The 15,704-nt window shown below is 46.5% G+C and overlaps 1 protein-coding gene across 4 annotated transcripts in view; it reads left to right on the top strand.

The window, feature by feature from the left end:
• The window catches only part of KYAT1 (kynurenine aminotransferase 1), a 100,006-nt gene that overhangs the window by 75,828 nt on the left and 8,474 nt on the right, over nt 1–15,704 (top strand). For all 4 annotated transcript variants that reach the window (XM_063936504.1, XM_063936506.1, XM_063936505.1 and 1 more), the window contains 7 exons: nt 2,553–2,639; nt 4,445–4,573; nt 8,519–8,639; nt 9,877–9,953; nt 10,032–10,121; nt 11,502–11,688; nt 11,984–12,060. In XM_063936504.1, coding sequence (XP_063792574.1) covers nt 2,553–2,639; nt 4,445–4,573; nt 8,519–8,639; nt 9,877–9,953; nt 10,032–10,121; nt 11,502–11,688; nt 11,984–12,060 — 768 coding nt within the window. The remainder of the gene's footprint in view (nt 1–2,552; nt 2,640–4,444; nt 4,574–8,518; nt 8,640–9,876; nt 9,954–10,031; nt 10,122–11,501; nt 11,689–11,983; nt 12,061–15,704) is intronic.

A 15,704-nucleotide genomic window follows, 5' to 3' on the forward strand; every position in this document is an offset into this window, starting at 1 on the left:
GAGGGTTAAGCTGCGGGGAAGGGAGGGTTAGGGGGGCAATCCGCTGGCATTTCAACCCAACCCAGACATAGTCTGTGAATATGAAGAGCTGGTTTGTTAAATCTGTAGTATCAGTCAGTGCTTATAAAGCTGGAGGTATTCCGGCTTCTGCACAACTCCATACAAATATAACAGTGAAACACTTGCTCTGTAACTCAGGCGTTTTCAACATGCGGCCTTCCAGTAGTTCTGTAACTACACATCCCAGCATTCCCCATTCTAGCATGCCGTAATAGTAAAAATGTGGGAGGACATGATGGGATGTGTAGTTCCACAATAGTTGGAGGGCTGCATGTTGAGTATCCTGATATTTATATGTATACGTATTACAAGAAGAGATTTGCTGTATGTTTACATTGCTGGTAAATAATGTTAATTAAATGCTCATATATTTATGGCAGATTAATAATTTAAGTATTGATTATTGCTGTAATCAGAGTTCGTAAGTTATGTATCTAAAGGTATATTGGTGGTCATTCCAAGTTGTTCGCTCGTTGCCGTTTTTCGCAACGCAGCGATTAGGTGGAAAATGCACATGCGCATGGTACGCAGCGAGCATACGCTAAGTAATTTAACACAAAACTTTGGGGATTTACACAAGCTCGAGCGACGTTTTTTCAACGCTCGAGTGATCATAGTGTGAATGACAGGAAGTGGGTGTTTCAGGGTGGAAACTACCCGTTTGCAGGGAGTGTGCTAAAAAAACGCAGGCGTGCCAGGTAAAAACGCAGGAGTGGCTGGAGAAACGGGGGAGTGACTGGCCGAACGCAGGGCGTGTTTGTGACGTCAAACCAGGAACTAAACGGACCGAGCTGATCGCAATCTGTGAGTAGGTCTGGAGCTACTCAGAAACTGAAAATAATTATTTAGTAGCAGTTCTGCTAATCTTTCGTTCGCAATTCTGCTAAGCTAAGATACACTCCCAGAGGGCGGCGGCCTAGCGTTTGCAATGCTGCTAAAAGCAGCTAGCGAGCGAACAACTCGGAATGAGGGCCATTATCCAAATATCAGTTTGTCAGCCTGTGATGTTGGCTTTCTTTACCCAGTATTGTGTAAGTAATCTGCCCACAGACCATGGGAGAGAGAGAGAATCAGATATAGTACAGCACCCAGAGTGTAAGTGGCAGTACTGTGACCGGGCTGCAGTGCACCCTGTACTGCAGGGATGGGGAACCTTCAGCCCTCCAGCTGTTGTTGAACTAAACATCCCAGCATGCCCTGCAACAGTTTTAGCATGGCCAAATAGCAAAACTATAGCAAGGCGTGCTAGTATGTGTAGTTTAACAACAGCTGGAGAGCCGAAGGTTCCCCATCCCTGCTCTACTGTAACTTGTCAGCTGTCGGGGGAAGATGGGCACAGACTTGCTAATAGAGAGTCATATCTCATTTTAGAGTTCTATATTAAAGGCTAGCTCCAGATAAGATTTTATTTTACACCCAACGTCCTCCCTTTTTCCCACTCATCAAAACAGTATAGGACCCACCATCGGGGTCTCTGCAAGGGCGAGCTCACCTCTGCCGACACTATAATACATCTTACCCTAGCATTGGCAGTTGGGAGAACATCAAGTTCACCAAGCACTGTATCAATGTGTAACCGCGATGCTGATTGGCCGGAGCAATAGAGAGCTTATCTATAACTGTATGACCCCAGGTATAGGACCCTTCAGTTTTGCTACTGACATAAAGGGGTTTCAGCCGTATAATAAAGAGTTTGGATGTTTGTATTTAGTAAAGGGACAATGACTACAAATGTATTCTCCGGATGCCCGTCTACACCTCCTGCCCCTTCTGCCGCCTGCTTCCCTCTAAACAGATGAAGAAGAAATGAAAGTACTGTCATGTGGAAGGGAAAGGGGGGAGGGGGACGGAGGTTGGCACAGGAGGAAGTGTCCTCTGAAAGACTAGAAGGACAGCGTTAGTGGCTCATATGTGCTGTATAGGGGGATGGGTCATTAGGTCGACCACTATTGGTTGACATGCGCTAGGTCGACATAGAAAAAGGTCAACATGAGTTTTTTACTTTTTTTGGTGTTTTCTTTGTAAAGTGACAGGGAACCCCAATTAGTGCACTGTGTCCCCTCGCTTCGGACAAGGTGCCTCACTCCGCTACCTCTGCGCTCGGCACAGGTTGCTATTTCCAGTCGTAGTCCACTTGGATCATACAGTATGAAAAAGTTAAAAAAATTATTATTCTTTTTTTTTAACTCGTGTCGACCCCCCCCCAAAGTCGACCTAATGCATGTCGACCAATAGGGGTCGACTGAATGACTGTCGACCTAAGTGTTGTCGACCGAATGACCGTATCCCCTGTATAGCTGCTGTTTGTGGTGCAGGAAGTGCCACGGATTTTACACATTCATGTTTTACACATTTAAAATGTTTTCATAACTCTATTAGATAAATAACATGATAATGATGTAAAAACATTTTTTTAAACCTTTAGTATGCCTAAATGCAGCTGTAAATAGTATAACTATATTCTGTATTCTCTTTTTCTTTCTGCTGCAAAGGTCATTCTCATTGAGCCGTTCTTTGACTGTTACGAGCCAATGACGAAAATGGCCGGTGGACGATGTGTTTATATACCGCTAAGACCTGTAAGTGGCTTTATGTGCCTACAAATATATTTGCTAGTTTGCAATGAGCAGAGGACTTTCCTTATTATATTGCCGTTGTATGTTATTCAGAAAACCAAAGATTTGACTTGAAAGAGCAGTCTGCTTACAGGCATAAGTCCCCAGAAGCAGTAAGCTCCCCAATGGTTGCATATTAAATATATTCTGGTGGATTCAAAGTGGTGTGTCTAAGCCGACGCAAGTTGTAGATGGAAAATCTGCATGGAAAATACGCTTATTTATGAGCCTATCTGAATTATGGCTATATGGAGTCAATCCAATTAGCGCAATGACTCGCACCCGCAAGATCATCGCGGAAGCGGGCATACTTTACGGTGGTCCAAATCCGCTGCAAAAATGCTCACCACCCCATAGAGGGCCGAGCAATTTTGTGCAAATTGGGTCTGATTTCAGCCCGCGAAGGGTGCAAAATCGTGTGCCATTGCCGGCATTGAAACGCCGTGGCAAAGGCACATTGCACCCTTCGCGGCTAATTGGGTTGACCACCCATGAATAGGGTATAAATTATGCACATAAATTCTACGACAACATCTTAAGCATATAATTGAATAAATAATAATTAGACTTAACTGGACGTGAGAAATTACCTAAGTAAAGGGCGGGAGTGTCGCTGACGCACATCGCTTATAATGGATGTCGTGCCAAAAATGAAGGTAATTTGCAGAGTAAAGCAGATAACCCTTGCAAAACCTACTGGGCGTGCTGCTGTTAAGGCAGCCATATGGCAATTAAGGCGGGCAAAAGTCTCAGGACAGGGTGGGCACAAATAGCGAGCGCCCACGGCATTTAAATACAAACAATTCAATCTCCCCCTTCCATAGAGGTATAGGTTATAGATTCCAATTTGCTGGAACTAAACCCGCAAAAAAGCAGCCGCTTAATTGCGTTTAAATATCCAGCCCCAATGAGTGAAGTGCCCCCAGCTTTGGTGGTAGCAGCCTCCTGTATTTAGTTAGAAGGTTTTTTAGTTTATATTTGCGTTAGCAACGTGAGGGGAGAACACACAAGTAGCCAAACTCCAGGTCTTCAGCTATGACTTGGTCTTAGCTGCATAAACACACCCTCACTGTACTCTTATTCCATCAGAATTGCCCTTCCCTTCACCCCCTGCCTTACTCACTGTAACGGTATGATACATCTGACTCTGAATATCCACATCTTGCATGCTTGTGTTTTCAGACCATTTATTTCTCATACGTCCTAGAGGATGCTGGGGACACAAAAAGGACTATGGGGTATAGATGGGATCTGCAGGAGACATGGGCACTTTAAGACTTTGAAAAAGGGGTGTGAACTGGCTCCTCCCTCTATGCCCCTCCTCCAGACTCCAGTTTTAGATCTGTGCCCAGGCAGACTGTCTCCTGCGGATCCCGTCTATACCCCATGGTCCTTTTGGTGTCCCCAGCATCCTCTACGGACTAAGAGAAAAGGATTTACCGGTAGGTATTAAAATCCTATTTTTACATTATGCAGACTGGTGCCCATTATATATACTGAACATAAGGAACCAGAGGCAATCTGCTTTAACCATCGTTTCAATGTAGCTTGAACATTTTCATCAGGGTGCTGTACAAGCTACATTGAAACATCGGTTAAAGCAGTTTGTTTCCGGTTCCTTTTGTTCTTAACAAGTGCTGAGTGCTGCTGTTTGTGACAGTATTAATGCTCACATCTAGACCCCAATAGGGATTGCTTTTAGAATGCTTTGTAAGAAGTTACTGTAAAGTTTTCTGGCTGACACAACCTCTCTTCCTACCGGCAAGCAGAAGCTCACAGACGCAGGAACGCAACTAAGTAGCTGGAACTGGAGGTTAGATCCTGCTGAACTGGAAGCAAAGATCACTAAGCGTACAAAAGTTCTTGTGTTGAATACCCCAAATAATCCTCTGGGAAAAGTGAGTGATTCAAAAAGTTCTGTGTTTTACATGTAATTCCCTGTAGTATTATCATAGCAGAGTACTCTGCTAGCACTGGCTTGGCGCAGTACCGGATAAGGACATATGGGATTATAGATGTTTTTCATCAATTAAATTACACATTGTGGCAAAGAGACGCTTAGGGGACAATGCATTTATCTGATTGCCAAGGATCATTGTTCTGCTTGGCCCCATGTGACTTTAAAGCACCTGGTTATCAATACTGTAACATAACTACAGGCATGTGACAATAGTGGTCTGAAAGCAATTGTCGCAATAATCCTGTTGACTTTCATAGGTTCATTATGTGACATTCTGCCACCATGCTATTGTATTTAGGGGGTAATTCAGACCTGATTGCAGCAGCAAATTTCTTAGCAGTTGGGCAAAACCATGTGCACTGCAGGTGTGGCAGATATAACATGTGCAGAGAGAGTTAGATTTGGGTGGGTTATTTTGTTTCTGTGCAGGGTAAATACTGGCTGCTTTATTTTTACACTGCAATTAAGATTTCAGTTTGAACACACCCCACCCAAATCTAACTCTCTCTGCACATGTTATATCTGCCCCCCCTGCAGTGCACATGGTTTTGCCCAACTGCTAACAAATTTGCTGCTGCGATCAACTCTGAATTACCCCCTTAGATGTGAATGTGAGTTTCCAAATGAAATAGCAACAGTAGACTGGGAGCACCTATTGCCCTCTAAGCAAACCAGGAGAGTAGTTGGTACTCAGATGTGTGTATACTATGGATGGCAGGCAAACACTAGTGATGTATTGGGCAAGTATTTATTCCTGGACTTAGGGTAAAATCTTCATTACCATGAAAATAGATATTATTGCAATGTTGTATATGGCAGTAAAGAATCTGCATTGGGTGACTTGTTCATGTCACAGACTCTAATGGACAGATTGTAGTCTGACTGATTAATTATACTCCGGCCATTTAAAAATGAAAAGAAGAAAGTTCTGTAGGTGACAGTGGATTAACCTCCGTCACGCTACGTATATTTTGTTCAAATAGACACAGCACCACGATAAACGTGTACAGACCTCAAGCACCCTCCCTTGTCAGGCTTGCATAGAGTTACATACAGAGGCGCTGCTATATATACTGTAGATTCTGCGTGATGTTACTAAAGCATGAGAAAGTCTTATGGATAACTACTACAGTCTAGGCAGGCACAAGGTAAACCTTAGGGTTATGGGGAAACCTCTAATATGTGACTTACAATTACTGATAGGTTTGAAAATCCCTACTGTAGGAAGGTGTCACACTTTATAGGATTCTACATCAGTCATTTTATTACTACTTGACACATCTTTGTACCAGATATAGTTGTGCGTGTCCTGATTTTAAACACCTAAAAACTAAAACTGCAAAATATAGAATCCATATGAGAAAGCCTATAGATTGTAAGCTTGCGAGCAGGGCCTTCCTACCTCTGACTATTTGTTTATTACCCAGTTTTGTTGCATCATTGTGTCCAATTGTAAAGCGCAACGGAATTTGCTGCGCTATATAAGAAACTGTTAATAAATAAATAAAGCCACAGATGCAACAATGGATTAATATACATGCAGGCCACACAAGCAGTCTTAAGGTCCATACACATTAGAAGATGTCGCTCTGTAAGCGACGTCGCCTAATGTTTCCCCTCCCGGGCCGGCCGGTTGGCGGCCAACTGTACACAGTGAGCGATATGACCACTCATATCGCTCAGTGACGTCACGCCTCCGCCAGCCCTGCATGCAGGTCGTGGACGACAGTCCAGATCCTGCATGTATGCACTGGCGACAGCGACGATCGTTGCCGACACACAGGGCCGCGCATCGGTCGTCGCTGGCGGCATACACACTTGCCGATAAAATGAACAACGACGCTCAGGGAGGGGGAAAATGAGCGACGTTGCTCATTTTATCGGCAAGTGCGTATGGGCCTTTAGAGGAAAGCCTTTTTGGTGTCCCTCATATTTTATATAAGTGGGTGAAACAAGCCTAAGCCAAGGAGTTTAGTTAGAAATGAATGAGGGTGCGAGCCTAACAACAATAGGGAGCTGGTGTGATGCTGATTTCATGTCCTCAGGTCACTGCATGCCATGCACATCATTCCCTATGTTTGAGTGGTCTTCAGCAATAGTAGCCGGTCAATAGGTACACTGTGCTTGCACTGTCATATATAGGGCATGGAACAAACAGCAGTTTTTTACATATCACATGGGTGATCATATAGAACTTTTACAGACAAATGTTTAACTTTACAAAAATACATAATCCGCAAATGACTTAAGGATAAGGGGCCCTACTTCCAAGAGCTTACATTCTAGAGGGGTTATTGTGGAAACATAAAGGAGAGGGGAGCAGAGGCTGGAGGGGTAGGAGGAAGGGTGGTGGTAGGCTTGGGTGAAAAGAAGAGTTTTGATGGCTGGGGCTGGGTGAGTGTCTGATAGAGCGTGGGAGAGGACTCTAGAGTATAAGAGTAGCACAGAAGAAATCCAGCAGTTGGGCAAGGGGAAGATGTGATCAGGGAGGTGGAGAGGTGGTAGTCATTGGCAGAGCAGAGTGGGTGGGAAAGAGGGTGGAAGAGGAAGAGGTTAGCGATATAGGGAGTGCAGGAGTGGTTGAGGGCTCTGAAGGTGACTGGTGGCAGCCGAGAGAGGGAAGTGCGGTGACATGGGGGAGGGGCATTATTGTCAGTTTTAGGAAGTTATAAGGCAGCAGGTGATACGGGAGGGGAGAGGCTAGGAGAAGAGGTAAATTGAGTGTCACCAGGGAGTTCAGTATGACTTACCGATGGACGGGATGCCGGCTGTCAGTATACCGAGAGCGGCATCCCGTCCATCATAATCCTGAAAGCTGACCATTTAGCCCCCTAACCCTCAACTTATCCCTACCCTAACCTGCTCTGTGGGTGCCTAACCCTAACCCTCCCCTCTGGGTGCCTAACCCTCCCTCCCTGGTCCCTGGTCCCTAACCCTAACGTTCCTGTGCCTGCACCCTAAGCCTGACCTCCCTTTTGCTGCCTAAACCTCAAATTGCAGTGAAAAAATAAAGCTGTCCGGTATATGTGGGCTATATGCAAAAGCAGCCAGTATTTACCCTGCATGCAAAAGTAATACATGTATTTGTACCCCTTGCAGTGTAACATGGTTTGTCAAGGTGCAATGTCATTTGTTTTGTTTTGCTTTACTCCCACCTCAGAATCAGGCCCCTTAACAGCTGATCCGCTCACCAAGGGAAGAGGTTTAGAGGGAGAAATACTCCCACTGTATACTCCTAAATATACATTTGGATTCAATCTTGTACTTTTTTATGTCATCAATATTTCCCTGACAGTAGGGCCTGGGAGGAACCATCCCACCCCCTGCTCACCAAATACTTGTCATGTAAACAGTGTCGGACTGGGGCATGTAGGGCCCACCGGGGGGATGCAGTGGTAGAGGCCCATGCTTAGAGGTGTGGCCAGTCTGCAGAGGGGGTGTGGTCTTCCACCTCATTGATTTGACTAACCATTAGACAGTGCAATGTCTGCGCCCCTTCATAAATATATACAGTAAATTCAGCTGCTGCATGCATGATAATATACCAGATCAATAACAGATTAATAACAGCAATGCACTGTAGAAAATACACCATAGTCCAGTATAAGGAAACCTATGTATGATGTATAATTCAAGTGCACAGTCTGGATCCTTAGAGCAGGAGGTGGGCCCCCAGGCAGTGGGGCGCATCGATGGTTTCCCCTGTACCCCTGTGAGCCAGTCCAAGCCTGCATGAAAATGAGAATAAAACCACTGTACTACAGGCAGCAACTTTGTCACCAGTAAATGGTCGGAGCATTCTGAGGAGTCTGTGCTTCCAGTAGAGGGCGCTCCTGTTCTGTACTATGAATCACTCACAGTTTGCTTTCCTTGGTTTGTGCAGGTTTTTAATAGAGAGGAGCTGGAGGAAATTGCAAACATCTGTGTCAAATATAATATACTATGCTTCTCTGACGAAGTATACGAATGGCTGGTGTACGACGGGTCCCAGCACATACGGATTGGTGAGTATGGAAGCGGATCTGTCACCAAGTTCAGCGTAGCAGGTGGCACAGTTGCTCTGGAAACAGGCAATACCTGCCTACCTGTGGTTACCATACAGTGATCATTCCATAGCTCACATAAAACCACACTGTTCTTTTAAATACAGCCCCCACCCCCTGGAGCTGGCATAATTGGTCGGATTGCCCTACTGTGCATTGCCCCCCCCCCCTTCACCCCACACATGTACTGCTTGATCATGATTGTAGAAGTATTTGTTTAAAATGTGCAATAGATCTACCATCGGAGGTACTTCAGTTTCATAGTGCAGGTAGTTTCCTGGTTTTGGGATATTTTTTTTTTTTTACAATCTTTTATAGAATACAGGCCCTGTTTTTTTGGTATATTGGTAAAGCTTTCAGACTGGGGCGTGAAGTCCCACCGGGAGGGGAACGCTGTGGTAGGGGCCATTGCTTATGGGTTTGAACAGCCACCACAGAGGCTTGGCTAACCATTGTAGAGGACATAGGCTGCAGACAACGTGGGGGTCTACTCATGGAGCAGTGAAAAGAGTGGAGAAGTGAGCCTATTATTTTATAGAATGCGCTTGATAGATGTTAACTTAAATCTGATTGGTTGTCATGGGCAACTTTTCCACAGGCTCACTTCTCCACTCATTTCACTGCTCCATGAATAGACCCAGTGGTCTGTTCATCCATGTTCCGGCTGTACCAAGTAATTTACCCGGCAACAGAGCAACAAATAGTATAATTCGAGCAGCGTGTATCGCGTGACAGGTGGTCGGGAGACCAGCGGAAGGGGTGGGGGGGTGTTAGCGCAACAAAGCCCCTTGCGGGCTTACTGTGCTCTCCACGCTGCAGGCTCGGTGGCGAGCTGTGCTCATCACAGATTCTTTCTCCACTCTATGGGTGTCATGGACACCCACGAGTGGGAATAGTCCCTGTTAGTCGGCATGTCGGGACTGTGGGTGTGCAGGGTGTAGGTGCTGGTATTGTGGCCGCCAGTCACATAACTATATTCCTAATTCATGTGCACTAAAACTTGACATTAGAAGAGGAAGAGGTGCCCACAGGTACTGGGGTCCGCTGGGGATTTACCCTTTACCCCTATAGGCCAGTCACAACAAGAGTGTGTGTAATTGGAAAAAGTTTAAGAGGCTGCACTTTGCACCACATACATCATACCTGTACGGCCTGCCATAAAATGACTCTGCTCTATTTCCTCATTAATTCCTGCCAGCTGGTCTCCCGGGAATGTGGGAACGTACAATCACAGTCGGAAGCGCGGGAAAGACTTTTAGTGCTACTGGATGGAAGGTGAAGTATCTGATTAGATGAGTCGCCATGATTGTAACATAACTGCTTAAAAAAATCAATGCATATTCTTTGTTACAGGTGGGCTGGGCCTTGGGTCCCGATCATCTTATCAAACACCTCAGGACGGTCCATCAGAATTCTGTATATCACTGTGCTACTGGCGCTCAGGTATTACAATAAGCAGGCAATGGAGAGGTGGCGTGGTGGATAAGAGCACCTTCATCTTATTGATAGGACAGAACTAGGGTTATTGTACAGTAGAATGTACAGATCATGCAGCGTTTTGGGGGGCTAGGATTTAGCTCTAACAAACCTCCACCCACCACGCCCATAAATTCCTGGAAAGCAGTGGAGAATGTGTTGGAGCACAGGTACCTGTTGGAAAGTGATGCTGCAACCTGCAGTACTTATCGGAGGCTAAGTAGCGCTGTTCTACTACAGCTTAGAAAATAGAAGCAGATGTTTTGTTGCTATGGATACAGCACCTGCTTTAACCGGCTACCAGCTTTGAGGAATTTCCCTCATTGTTTTATTTGTACTTAGAACGCCTGTATTCAGGAGATTGGCAAGCGGTCATGTAATTGACGCCGGAATACAGACACCACTCGGAATCCCGGCGCCGGAAAACACACAACCGCCGACATCCCGAAGTATCATGGTGATGGTTAGGGGCGGGGGGTGTAGCCATATCCACCAATCAATCCCCCCCCCCGACGTAAACTGAGCCCTAGCTGCCGGCCTTTACTATCTTAGCCCTAACCATCACCCCGGGTGGGTTAGAGGAAGGGTAAAATAATTACCCCGGCCCCTGTCGGCATTCTAATCGGTCATGTGTCTGCCGGCATCCTGACCACCGGGATCATGTAACACCCAGGAGAACATAGGGGGTAATTCCAAGTTGATCGCAGCAGGAATTCTGTTAGCAATTGGGCAAAACCATGTGCACTGCAGGGGAGGCAGATATAACATGTGCAGAGAGAGTTAGATTTGGGTGGGGTGTGTTCAATCTGCAATCTAATTTGCAGTGTAAAAATAAAGCAGCCAGTATTTACCCTGCACAGAAACAAAATAACCCACCCAAATCTAACTCTCTCTGCAAATGTTATATCTGTCTCCCCTGCAGTGCACATGGTTTTGCCCAACTGCTAAAAAATTTCCTGCTGCGATCAACTTGGAATTACCCCCATGGTACGATGAATTCTCATACAGTATTGCTTGTGTCCCTGGATACGGCCACCCACACTGTTACTGCTTTGTAATAGCCTGAAACACAATTAGGGGCCTGACTCCAGAGATTGGCGCTAATGCCGCTGCTCTCTGATTAATGTACATTTGTGTATATTTGGCTGTATTAGAGCTAGTAGGCTATTTGAGTTTGGCAAACAATAAACAGATTGCTGTAAGGGGAAATGGAAAATCAGTAGACGTCAGAAACGAGAGAGTAACTATGGCGCTCTTTCTGAAGGGGGGATTAGACAGGCTCCATCTATTACAGTACAGCTGTGCAGAGGTTCTCCCTGACTGCTGTGAAACCTGTTTGCTGTCTAGGAGGCAGTGGCCCAGGGATTTCAGAAGGAGCTGGAGAGGCTGGGAAAGCCGGATTCTTACTTTGTACAGCTGCGGGATGAGCTGCAGAAGAAGCGAGACCGGCTTCACCGCTGCCTCACAGAGGTGGGGATGAAACCTGTTATTTGCCAAGGGTCTTACTTTATGATCGCTGACGTCTCTCACTTCAGTAAGTCTGTTTACACAGTATTTTCCAATCACAGCAGACAAGACGCTTTTTTGTTATTGGGGCTTATTTAATAATGGATCGCCATTATGTTGGAGCCAATCAGACTCTAGTAGCCAATCAGACATTCAGTTTTCTAAGCCTTGGCAAACAGATGACAGCTGCACTGTATTGGCCGCTATGCGTTACAGTACAATGGTACTTCTAGCACCAGGTTATCCTGTATAGCTGATTGAGTGTTAAATAGCTGGCACATATATAAAGTTACAGCTAACGCTGATTTTATTTCCCTGTGCAGAATCTGAGGTCCCGCCTCCCGCTGACAACACTGTACCTTACAATACCTACTTTGTAAAGTGGATGATGAAAAATAAAGTAAGACCTTCTACAGAAATTCCTCCCATTCCTTGTATATTCTGATGTTTTTAGCATTATTCCTGACTTCATTTAATAGTTTTATAAAAAAAAAAAAACTTTCGTTTTTTGGTGTTGTGTATTATCAATATCTAGCTGGCATTGTGGGGGTCACGCAGCTCTATACTATCTCACTAACATCGCAGCACTAAATGATCTGCAGGTCAGGAGGTCACAGGCCCGCTGGGTGATACTATGTTACACTACACACATCGCAGCACTAAATCTGTAGGGCAGGAGATCACAGGCCCGCTGGGTGATACTATGTTACACTACACACATCGCAGAACTAAATGATCTGCTGGGCAGGAGAACACAGGCCCGCTGGGTGATACTATGTTACACTACACACATCGCAGCACTAAATGATCTGCTGGGCAGGAGATCACAGGCCCGCTGGGTGATACTATGTTACACTACACACATCGCAGCACTAAATCTGTAGGGCAGGAGATCACAGGCCCGCTGGGTGATACTATGTTACACTACACACATCGCAGCACTAAATGATCTGCAGCGCTGGAGATCACAGGCCCGCTGGGTGATACTATGTTACACTACACACATCGCAGCACTAAATGATCTGCTGGGCAGGAGATCACAGGCCCGCTGGGTGATACTGTGTTACACTACACACATCGCAGCACTAAATGATCTGCAGGTCAGGAGATCACAGGCCCGCTGGGTGATACTATGTTACACTACACACATCGCAACACTAAATGATCTGCTGGGCAGGAGATCACAGGCCCGCTGGGTGATACTATGTTACACTACACACATCGCAGCACTAAATGATCTGTAGGGCAGGAGATCACAGGCCCGCTGGGTGATACTATGTTACACTACACACATCGCAACACTAAATGATCTGCAGGGCAGGAGATCACAGGCCCGCTGGGTGATACTATGTTACACTACACACATCGCAGCACTAAATGATCTGCAGGGCAGGAGATCACAGGCCCGCTGGGTGATACTATGTTACACTATACACATCGCAGCACTAAATGATCTGTAGGGCAGGAGATCACAGGCCCGCTGGGTGATACTATGTTACACTACACACATCGCAGCACTAAATGATCTGCAGGGCAGGAGATCACAGGCCCGCTGGGTGATACTATGTTACACTACACACATCGCAGCACTAAATCTGTAGGGCAGGAGATCACAGGCCCGCTGGGTGATACTATGTTACACTACACACATCGCAGCACTAAATGATCTGCTGGGCAGGAGATCACAGGCCCGCTGGGTGATACTATGTTACACTACACACATCGCAGCACTAAATGATCTGCTGGGCAGGAGATCACAGGCCCGCTGGGTGATACTATGTTACACTACACACATCGCAGAACTAAATGATCTGCTGGGCAGGAGATCACAGGCCCGCTGGGTGATACTATGTTACACTACACACATCGCAGCACTAAATGATCTGCTGGGCAGGAGATCACAGGCCCGCTGGGTGATACTATGTTACACTACACACATCGCAGCACTAAATGATCTGCAGGTCAGGAGATCACAGGCCCGCTGGGTGATACTATGTTACACTACACACATCGCAGCACTAAATGATCTGCAGGGCAGGAGATCACAGGCATCCTGGGTGATACTATGTTACACTACACACATCGCAGCACTAAATGATCTGCAGCGCTGGAGATCACAGGCCCGCTGGGTGATACTATGTTACACTACACACATCGCAGCACTAAATGATCTGCTGGGCAGGAGATCACAGGCCCGCTGGGTGATACTATGTTACACTACACACATCGCAGCACTAAATGATCTGCTGGGCAGGAGATCACAGGCCCGCTGGGTGATACTATGTTACACTACACACATCGCAGCACTAAATGATCTGCTGGGCAGGAGATCACAGGCCCGCTGGGTGATACTGTGTTACACTACACACATCGCAGCACTAAATGATCTGCTGGGCAGGAGATCACAGGCCCGCTGGGTGATACTATGTTACACTACACACATCGCAGCACTAAATGATCTGCAGGGCTGGAGATCACAGGCCCGCTGGGTGATACTGTGTTACACTACACACATCGCAACACTAAATGATCTGCAGGGCAGGAGATCACAGGCCCGCTGGGTGATACTATGTTACACTACACACATCGCAGCACTAAGTGATCTGCAGGGCAGGAGATCACAGGCCCGCTGGGTGATACTATGTTACACTACACACATCGCAGAACTAAATGATCTGCTGGGCAGGAGATCACAGGCCCGCTGGGTGATACTGTGTTACACTACACACATCGCAACACTAAATGATCTGCAGGGCTGGAGATCACAGGCCCGCTGGGTGATACTATGTTACACTACACACATCGCAGCATTAAATGATCTGCAGGGCAGGAGATCACAGGCCCGCTGGGTGATACTATGTTACACTACACACATCGCAACACTAAATGATCTGCAGGGCTGGAGATCACAGGTCCGCTGGGTGATACTATGTTACACTACACACATCGCAGCATTAAATGATCTGCAGGGCAGGAGATCACAGGCCCGCTGGGTGATACTATGTTACACTACACACATCGCAGCACTAAATCTGTAGGGCAGGAGATCACAGGCCCGCTGGGTGATACTGTGTTACACTACACACATCGCAGCACTAAATGATCTGCTGGGCAGGAGATCACAGGCCCGCTGGGTGATACTATGTTACACTACACACATAGCAGCACTAAATGATCTGCTGGGCAGGAGATCACAGGCCCGCTGGGTGATACTATGATACACTACACACATCGCAGCACTAAATGATCTGCTGGGCAGGAGATCACAGGCCCGCTGGGTGATACTATGTTACACTACACACATCGCAACACTAAATGATCTGCAGGGCAGGAGATCACAGGCCCGCTGGGTGATACTATGTTACACTACACACATCGCAACACTAAATGATCTGCTGGGCAGGAGATCACAGGCCCGCTGGGTGATACTATGTTACACTACACACATCGCAGAACTAAATGATCTGCTGGGCAGGAGATCACAGGCCCGCTGGGTGATACTGTGTTACACTACACACATCGCAACACTAAATGATCTGCAGGGCTGGAGATCACAGGCCCGCTGGGTGATACTATGTTACACTACACACATCGCAGCACTAAATCTGTAGGGCAGGAGATCACAGGCCCGCTGGGTGATACTATGTTACACTACACACATCGCAACACTAAATGATCTGCTGGGCAGGAGATCACAGGCCCGCTGGGTGATACTGTGTTACACTACACACATCGCAACACTAAATGATCTGCAGGGCTGGAGATCACAGGTCCGCTGGGTGATACTATGTTATACTACACACATCGCAGCACTAAATGATCTGCAGGGCAGGAGATCACAGGTCCGCTGGGTGATACTATGTTACACTACACACATCGCAGCATTAAATGATCTGCAGGGCAGGAGATCACAGGCCCGCTGGGTGATACTATGTTACACTACACACATCGCAACACTAAATGATCTGCAGGGCTGGAGATCACAGGTCCGCTGGGTGATACTATGTTACACTACACACATCGCAGCATTAAATGATCTGCAGG

Source organism: Pseudophryne corroboree, chromosome 8, assembly GCF_028390025.1.
Source record: "Pseudophryne corroboree isolate aPseCor3 chromosome 8, aPseCor3.hap2, whole genome shotgun sequence".
Classification (NCBI taxonomy): Eukaryota; Metazoa; Chordata; class Amphibia; order Anura; family Myobatrachidae; genus Pseudophryne; species Pseudophryne corroboree.